The following is a 9,301-nucleotide window of genomic DNA, read 5'->3' on the forward strand; positions in this document are numbered from 1 at the left end:
CTGGATTACATAGTTACAGGACAGTCATAATAGGAACATACATAATAATAAGTAAAATAAAATAGATAAAATATAAAATAAATAAAATAAATATAAAGTAAAAAACAATAAATAGTAAATAAAAAATAATAGTCATACATAATAGAAACCCTGTCCCAAAGAAAGGAAGAAAGAAAAAACACAGGAGATCCACATCATAGAAACCAAGGAATTTTCTAGGCAGGAGACAAACCAAATGAGCAGGTCAGCACAAAGGAATTAAGAACGAAAGGAGTATGAGTTCCTAAAAGATTCTTTCCTTCTTACTGAAAATATAAAAGTCTTAAGAAATACAAAACTGCCAGGCAGTGGTGGCACACGCCTTTTATCCCAGCACTTGGGAAGCAGAGGCAGGCGGATTTCTGAGTTCAAGGCCAGCCTGGTCTACAGAGCTTGGTCCAGGACAGCCAGAGCTATACAGAGAAACCCTGTCTCAAAAAAAAAAAAAATAATACAAAACTATGAATATAAAAATACATATATTAACATCATTTACATACAAACATTGTATAGTCGAAATAGTGACTGAGCCAGTTTTAGCCCCACACATCTATAATCCTAGTACTCTAGAATGAGAACAGTGGAAGCAGAGGAGGGGGATGTGCCAGGCTAGCTATACTGGCTAGTTCTGGTGTCAACTTGATGCTACTAAGAGTCATCAGAGTGGAAGGAACCTCTACAAGATCCAGCATTTTCTCATTTAGTGATCAGTGTGGAAGGGTCCAGCACATGGTGGATAGTGCCATCCCTGGGCTAGTGGTCCTGCATTCTATTAAGAAAATAGGCTAAGCAAGCCAGTAAACAGAAGCCCTCCATGCCCTCTGCATCAGCTCCTGCCTCTGAGTTCCAGCCTTGTTTTGAGTTCATGTCCTGACTTCCAATTTCTATGATCTGGAAGTATAAGCTAAATCGTGCTATTTGGTCATGGAATTTCTCGCAGTAATAGAAACCCTGACTAAGACACTAGCTTAAATTGCCTAGAAAGACCGTCTTTAAAAGAAAATAAAGGAAAAAATAGGGCTAGAGAGATGGATCAAGGCTTAAGAGCAAATGAGATGACAATATTGAAGGAATGTAAAGAAATAGGACTTTTTACACATTGCTAAGTGGATAGTGTCCTGGGGTCACCATTCTGAAAAGCTGTGGCAATTCCATCCCCACAGGCATGACCTGTGTATGTATGTGTGTAAGTACTTCATTCCCATAAGGATTTAATGAAGTAAAGAAGGAAAGATCAAGGAAAATTCTAACGCAGAATATAAATGAGAAATGATTAGGATAAGAACTCAGCCAGGGCTGAGTGCTGACACCCTAGTTTTGAGAGGCAGCAGAATTACAAAGTCAAGACCACCCTTGAAACTTAGTGAAATTCTGTGTTAAAGTAAGAACAACAAAGTGGGCTGGAAATGTACCCTTGTGAGAAGAGTTTGCCCAGCATCTCAGCCAGTTTAAAGCTCAGAAAACTGAAGGAAAAATGGTTACTCTATTCTTAGGAAAGTAACTCCAGTTAGTAGGGTGCTTGGCAAGCATTCGGGCCAATCGAGCAGCCCCAACAGTTATGCTACATAAATCCAGCTCAAGAGAAAGGCAGGAGGATCAGAAGTTCAAGGAGAATCCCCTGGGCTATACCGTGAATCTGAGGTGAGCCTGGGAAACAAGAGTCCTGTCCCCAAAAACAAACAAAATTAGTAATCAACTTTCCAGTCTCAAAAAGAGTGGGTTCCTTCTATCTGTTTTGTTTGGATCTAGGCATAGTTACTGTTTTTGTGTTGTGGTCACTTTTCACCTGTATGTTATCTCTGTTATGTCATTCGGAATTTTTTTAACTTACTATTTACACACACTCAGATGAAATATACTACAAATAAATAAGTAAACAAACAGGCCCTGGCCACACCAGCTGCCTAGAAGATGCAGAAACTAGCTTATCTTCCTGGAAGACCAGAGTCACCTGGAAAGGATTCTCTCCAACCTATTGAGTGACCTGCAGGATGTGCAGTGTTTTCCAGGTTTGCAGCCTTTCTGAGCTGTCACCCATGCTGGGGTGGGCTTTAGTGATAAGATAAAGCATCTGAGACTTTTTTCTGCTCCTGTATGTAACCCCCTCCTCCATAATCAGGTTAAGTAGCTCCAGTAAAACTCATCTGTTCCCCCACATTGGACTTTGATGGTATCCATATACTTTGTTCTATCATGGGTTCCTTATCTGGGATGCGTAAAAGTATATATTTTGTCTCCCCAGGAAAAGTTTCATTACACAACTTATACCAGTGCCCATAAAAATAGTTGCTTGGTTTTGGGTCTGCAATCTATTTAAACTGGAATTTTTTGTTTCTTAATTGTTCAGTGCAATTTCTATACATTAGCAAGTTGGTAAATAACAGTTATTTTAGCAGCATGAGTATTTACAAATATTTAGGTGTCATGGATGCAAGTGAATATACATACCAGCATTTGCAATGTGTAGTACTCCAGATATGATCTGTGGAGTCTGCTGGAAGGGAAAACTGGTAGAACCCTGCTGATACTTTTTTTCCCAGTCTTTATTAGCATGTGGGTTCTTAATCCCACCCTCTAATATACAAGTGAGTGCTGAGCAACCACTCCATCGAACCCGGGAAACTTCATTCCTTCCAAGCCGGAGAAGCCTATCCATTCTCCAAAATGCCTTTGCAAAGGCTTTGTGTATATCCTCATACTCCCGTCTACTAGTTCTGAAGGTTTTGTATGTGGAAGAGAAGGCCTCTTCTCTGGCTCTGTATTCTTCCCTGAACACAGTATGAAAGGAATTGATCAGTTGCTGCTGCTCAGCTGTCATTTGGTAGGAAGGATCCTGTATAGACAGTTGATGGAGAAGTAAAACCTGAAACTCCTTTGATGCCAGGTCTGCTGCTGCATAACCAGAATGGCTATCAAATAAACCGAAAAAGAAAACATTGGCCTTATCACCAAAATCGTTGACGACCGTGAATTTACAGTTCGGCTCAGCTTTCCAGGTTGAATTACTATTGCTACAGATGGCTATTCCTTTAATCATCAGATGGTAGCTGCTTGGAGAATACGTAGAAGTCTGGCCAACCTTATCACAAAGTTTGAAGTTTGATGGAACTTGATTCTTCCAAAGAAGCTCAAATGCATAATTCATACTCTGAAGGGCTTTTTCACTGTATGTAGAAGATCTCAAAAGGTTAGAAATTATATACTCTCTATGAAAACTGACCATTGTAGATTTTGGTTTCCTCCCTCCCATCCACTGGAAACCCAGCATACTCAAAGCATTGTGATGTTTCTTATGGAGAAAATTCCTATCTTTGTTCAGTTCTTGGTGGCAGACAGAGCAGGGGAATGTGACCATGTCGTCAGCATTCAGCTGCTCAGTAGAGTCCTCCACGTCACTCATGCGTCTTGCTCTAGGCCTTCTCCTTTTGCCAACTTTTGTTCTGACGACCTTGTGATCCTCATCCGAAGTAAATGTTGAAGTTTTCTCACTCCATGCTTTTGATCTCCAAAACACTCTGGAAGAAAGGTGAAATATGTTTACTGATCAGGAACTAGAGATATGGTTCAGTGGTTAAAAGCACCTATTGTTTTTGCATAGGACCAACATGATGCCCATAACCACCAGTAGCTCATTGCAGGAGATCTGATGGCCTTTTCTGACCTTTGTCTACCATGCATGCACATGCAATCAAAACACATAAAGTAAAATAAATGTAAAAGTATTTGGCCAGGCAGTGGTGGCGCATGCCTTTAATCCCAGCACTTGGGAGGCAGAGGCAGGCGGATTTCTGAGTTTGAGGCCAGCCTGGTCTACAGAGTGAGTTCCAGGACAGCCAGGGCTACACAGACAAACCCTGTCTTGAAGAAAAAAAAAATTAAGATGTTTACTGAAAGAAATGGTACACTTTCTTCACACAGTCTTACTCATAATTTCACTAGAGACCTACAGTTGAATTTTATAAAGCCCCTCCAAAAAATGTCCTTAACAAATCATTGATTCCTCCATGTTTGCCTAAGAGAAATTAAGTTCCCAATCTACAAATTCAGCTAGACATCTGAACAAATACTCAGAGAAATAATATTTTACTCCAGCTATGAAGAAACATTTTATTTTATAAATTTATAAGTGTGTATGTATGTGCACATGCAGATGCATGGAGGCCAAAGGAGAACATTAGATGTCCTCTTTACCATGCTTCTCCTATTCCTTTGAGGCACAATCTTTCCTGACCCTTAGGACAGAAAAATAGCTGGGACTTCCTAGCTACCAGCCTCACCAAAAAAGAAAAAAGCTCCACATCCACTAGGACCTGCCTCAAGGATTAAGGTTTAAAATGATAGAAGAGGGCCCAGCACATACTCACATATACAATTTTAACAAATTCATTTGTAATCTTTCAAATTTTTCAATATAATTTATAGCCCAAGACAAGATACCAGTGAGGTTGAGGTTGGCTTTGGCTACAGAGTGAGTTTCTGTCTGGGAAAAAGAAAACCGTAAAGTGATGTTGTCAACTAACCTCAGTTAAAATAGTCAAGTCTCAATCCCAATAGTAACTTTTTCTTTTCCATTTTGGTCATTACTGATCCCAGGGCTAGACAAGTGCAGTGTCTCTGAACTATAGCTCCAGCCTATAATTAACTATTATATATCATTCTAAATGAATGAGTGGCTAGAGAATAGAGGGAGGAAGGAAAAATATTTATTACAAGCCAGGAGTGATGAGAACCCAACACATTTATAATCCCAGTACTCATGAGGCTGAAACAAAACTGAGAGGTTAAGGCCAGCTCTAGATATGTACTGAGACCTTGACTTTAATACACACATATCCATATGTAGCCTATCTACAGGAATCTCACCTGTAGCCATTTCCTGGGCACACTACTGTCTCTTTGTGATGAATGACCCAGGGTCATCCTAACTCTTTTTCCACTGAACATATTTATATCATCTGCCAGGTCACAGATATACTTTCTACTAGGTACTCTAAGTGGCCATGCTGTAGCTGACACAGGTACGTGGTTTTCACTATTCTTTCTTGTCATGAGCCATCCAGAAAAGGCTAAAGACAAATAAGTTAAGTTTTCTGGAAATGGCCCACCATTTTTGCATGGCCTATGATGAGTGAGCTCTGAGAGGCAAGGTTGCAAGAGACTTCATCCCTTTCAAGCAAATTTCTGCAGATCAACATGAAGATGAACTTTCATGAATTAATGCTGTTTAGATGAATTAATGACTTTATAAAATTCCTAATTTGGTCAGTTTAAAAAAAAAAGTTTTCAGGAGATGGTTTTAGCTGTTTTGCCAGAAAGATGAAATAAAGTCAGAATCAAGAATAGAATGTACTAACTCCTCATAGAATAGTAAGGAAAGGCTGCATAATAAGGAATACAATGAGCTTTTACAATTAACACCAAAAAGAAAAATAGGTTTGAGACAAATTTCTGATCAAGATAAAACATTCATTCTAAGTCAGATCCAAGGATGAAGCCAAAGGTGGGCACTGTGCTAATGTTAGGCCATGTGAAACTGTTGCTTTGAACTTATAATGAGCTTATAGAATGAAACACTGCTTTGAACTTAACTATCAATATCCTTCTATAATTCCACCTTTCTATAACAGAGAGAAGGTGGTAGCATCTGGGGCTCTGCCCCATCCGCTGATAAGACAGATATGACTAGTGTGTGTGTGTGTGTGTGTGTGTGTGTGTGTGTGTGTGTGTGTGCGCGCGCGCGTGCATACACACATATTGCCTGTGTAAAAGATTTGCTTCTCTTTTCCTGGTTCACAAAGAGTTAACAAGCTCTTACCCTCTTTTTTTTCCTTTTCCCAGTTTCCCCTCCAAAAGTAACTAACTAAATAAATAAAAACCCTGTTCCCTTCCCCCTCCCCTTGCTGACCAACCCACTCTCTCCTGCTTCCTAGTCCTGCATTCCCTTACACTGGGGCTTAGAACCTTCATAGGGCTAAGGGCCTCTCCTCCCATTAATGACCAACTAGTCCATCCTCTGCTACAGAATGCAGCTGGAGCCATGAGTCCCACCATGTGTACTCTTTGGTTGGTGATTTAGTCCCTGGGAGCTCTGGGGGTACTAGTTAGTTCATATTGTTGTTTGTCCTATGGGGCTTCAAGCCCTTCAGCTCCTTGGGTCCTTTCTCTAGTTCCTTCACTGGGGACCCTGTGCTCAGTCCAATGGATGGCTGTGAACCTCTACTTCTGTATTAGTCAGGCACTGTCAGAGCCTCTCAGGAGAGAGATATATCAGGCTCCTGTCAGCCAGCACTTGGTGGCATCCACAATAATGTCTGGATTTGATGATTGAATATGGGAAGGATTCCAAGGTGGAGCAGTCTCTAGATTGTCCTTCTTTCAGTCTCTGCTCCATAGTTTGTCTATGCAACTCCTTCCATGGGTATTTTGTTCCTCCTTTTAAGAAGGAACGAAGTATCCACACTTTGATCTTCCTTCTTCTAGAGTTTCTTCTGATTTGTGGATTGTACTTCGAGTATTCCAATCTTCTTGGCTAATATCCACTTATCAGAGAATGCATACCATGTGTGTCCTTTTGTGATTGGGTTATCTCACTCAGGATGATATTCTCCAGATCCATCCATTTCCCTAAGAATTTCATAAATTCTTTGTTTTTAATAGCTGAGTAGTACTCCATTGTTGTACTAAAAGCAGGGCCTGGGGTGAGGCCTGCATCTCTCTCTCTCTCCCTGGTGCTGAAGCCTGTGGCTGCACAGCATGTTAGTTAAAAGGGGAGGCAATGTATAAATGAGATATTTTATTGAAGGAAGGAGAAAATAGGCCAGTCAAGTAGAGAGAAGGAAAGGAGAGGAAGGAGAGAGAAAGGAGAGGAAGAAAGAGAGCAAGAAGGCAAGAGAACAAAGCAGGAAAGAGAGGGGAGAGAACAAGAGAGGGAAAGAAGACAAAGGGCAAGAGAGCGAGAAAGAGAGGAGGGGCAAACCGCCCCTTTTATTGTATGGGGCGTGGCATGTCTGGCTTGTGGTCAGATGACTGGGTGTAGGGTCCAGCTAGAATGCTGGGAGCTTGGGGCATGGTCTGCCTGATAGGGCACACATCTCCTGCCTGCAGGGGCAGCTGTGAGAGGATGTGACTGAAACAGGAACCAAAGACTCAGGAGTTATGGCCAAGTTCCTTCCTCCCCCTGCAAGCAAAAAACTGCTCATGGAGGCTCCAGGGCTCAAAGCCAAATACTCGACTTGAGTTTAAGTTGCCCCACACTGCCCTATACTCCATTGTGTAAATGTACCACTTTTTCCGTATCCATTCCTCTGTTGAGGGACATCTGGGTTGTTTCCAGTTTCTGGATATTATAAATAAGGCTGCTATGAACATAGTGGAGCATGTGTCCTTATTACATGTTGGAGCATCCTCTGATAGTACTATGTCCAATTTCCAGAGGAACTGCCAAACTGATTTCCAGAGTGGTTGTACTAGCTTGCCAGGGAAAGGAACCCTACCAATAAATCCTTTATTTAACTCCCCACTGTAAACAGCAGGTGTTAATCACAAGACACCAGCAGTTTTGGGTCTTAAAATAGCAAAGAGTTAAGGAAAGAAAATAAATGATCAAAAGTAAGCTACTTTTGCCCTAGCAATGACAATTTTGCCACTGCAACCATCAGAGCTCCTTGCTGCCTTCGCTGAGAAGCCCTGTGGTGCAGGGAAGGCCCCCAGCACTTCTTCCCTGCAATCTGCCTGCAGGAGCCCCTCTTCCCACCCCACTTCCATTTCCCGGCAATTGGATTACTCAGTGCTCACCAAAGGGTTCCTTATCCTATTTAGATACACGTTTTTCCTAGCCCATCTTCATTCCTTTGTATCACACAGCAATCCAATGGAACATTTCCGTACCAGGGACCCCATAGGCACCATACTTACATGAGTGGGCAACAGTAGCCAAAGAAAAGATCAACCACCCATCAAAGACAAGAAATACATACATACCAAAAAACACATCAAGCTGGGCAGTGGTAGCGCATGCCTTTAATCCCAGCACATGGGAGGCAGAGGCAGGTGGATTTCTGAGTTCAAAGCCAGCATGGTCTACACAGTGAATTCCAGGACAGGCAGAGCTACACAGAGAATTCCTGTCTCAAAAAGACAAAACAAAACAAAATAAAAAACACATCAAATGTTGTAACAACCCAGCAAATTCTATCAGGGAACTCCTACTGCTGAAAACCACCATTAGTGAAGTGGCTGGATACAAGATTGACAAAAACAAAACAAAACAAAAAAACAAAAAACTCAATAGCCCTCCTATATAAAAACGACAAATGTACTGAAAAAGAATCAGAGAAACAATACCTTTCACAGTTGCCAAAAATAATATAAATTATCTTGGGGCCACTCTAATCAAGCAAGAGAAAGACTTGCATGACAAAAATTGAAGTCTTTGAAGAAATTAATTGAAGAACGTATCAGAAGAAGGAAAGATCTCCCATGCTCTTGGATCAGTAGGATTAACAGAGTAAAAATGTTCATCCTACCAAAAGCAATCTACAGAGTCAATGCAATCCCAATCAAAATTCCAGCACAATTCTCTACAGACCTTGAGAGGACAATGCTCAAGTTCATATGGAAAAACAACAACAAGAAAAAAAAAAACCAAAAACTAGGATATCCAAAACAATCCTGAACAAGAATAGAATTTCAGAGGGGCTGGAGACATGGCTCAGAGGTCAGAGGTTAAGAACACTGTCTGCACTTCCAGAGGTCCTGAGTTCAATTCCCAGCAACCACATGGTGACAACTATACTGAGATCTGGTGCCCTCTTCTGGGCTAGAGGCATACTTTCAGACAGAATGCTATATACTTAATAAATAAACCTTAAAAAAAAATAGAACTTCAGGATGTATCACCATTCCTGATTTCAAGGTATAATACAGAGTTATAGTAATAAAAACAGCATGGTATTAGTATAAAAACAGACACATTAATCAATAGAGTCAAATTGAAGACCTCAACATAAATCCACACACTATGAACATCTGATTTTTAATAAAGAAGCCAGAAATACAATAGGGTTGGGGAGGGGGAAGCATCATCAACAAATGAGGTTGGTCTAACTGGATATCTGCATATAGAATAATGCAAATAGTTCCGTATTCACCACCCTGCACAAAACTCAAGATCAGGTTGGGGATGAGGGATTGGAGGCCTTTGGGGGGGGGGTGCAATGTAGAAATATAGTGCTGTTCAAATTTCCTGGAATCTGTGAGTATG

At 41.0% G+C, this 9,301-nt stretch overlaps 1 protein-coding gene across 2 annotated transcripts in view; it reads right to left on the minus strand.

The window, feature by feature from the left end:
• Positions 1-9,301, minus strand: part of Pp2d1 (protein phosphatase 2C like domain containing 1) — a 61,793-nt gene that overhangs the window by 4,526 nt on the left and 47,966 nt on the right. For both annotated transcript variants that reach the window (XM_031346812.1, XM_031346811.1), the window contains one exon: positions 2,488-3,554. In XM_031346812.1, coding sequence (XP_031202672.1) covers positions 2,488-3,554 — 1,067 coding nt within the window. The remainder of the gene's footprint in view (positions 1-2,487; positions 3,555-9,301) is intronic.

Source organism: Mastomys coucha, unplaced genomic scaffold, assembly GCF_008632895.1.
Source record: "Mastomys coucha isolate ucsf_1 unplaced genomic scaffold, UCSF_Mcou_1 pScaffold3, whole genome shotgun sequence".
NCBI lineage: Eukaryota > Metazoa > Chordata > Mammalia > Rodentia > Muridae > Mastomys > Mastomys coucha.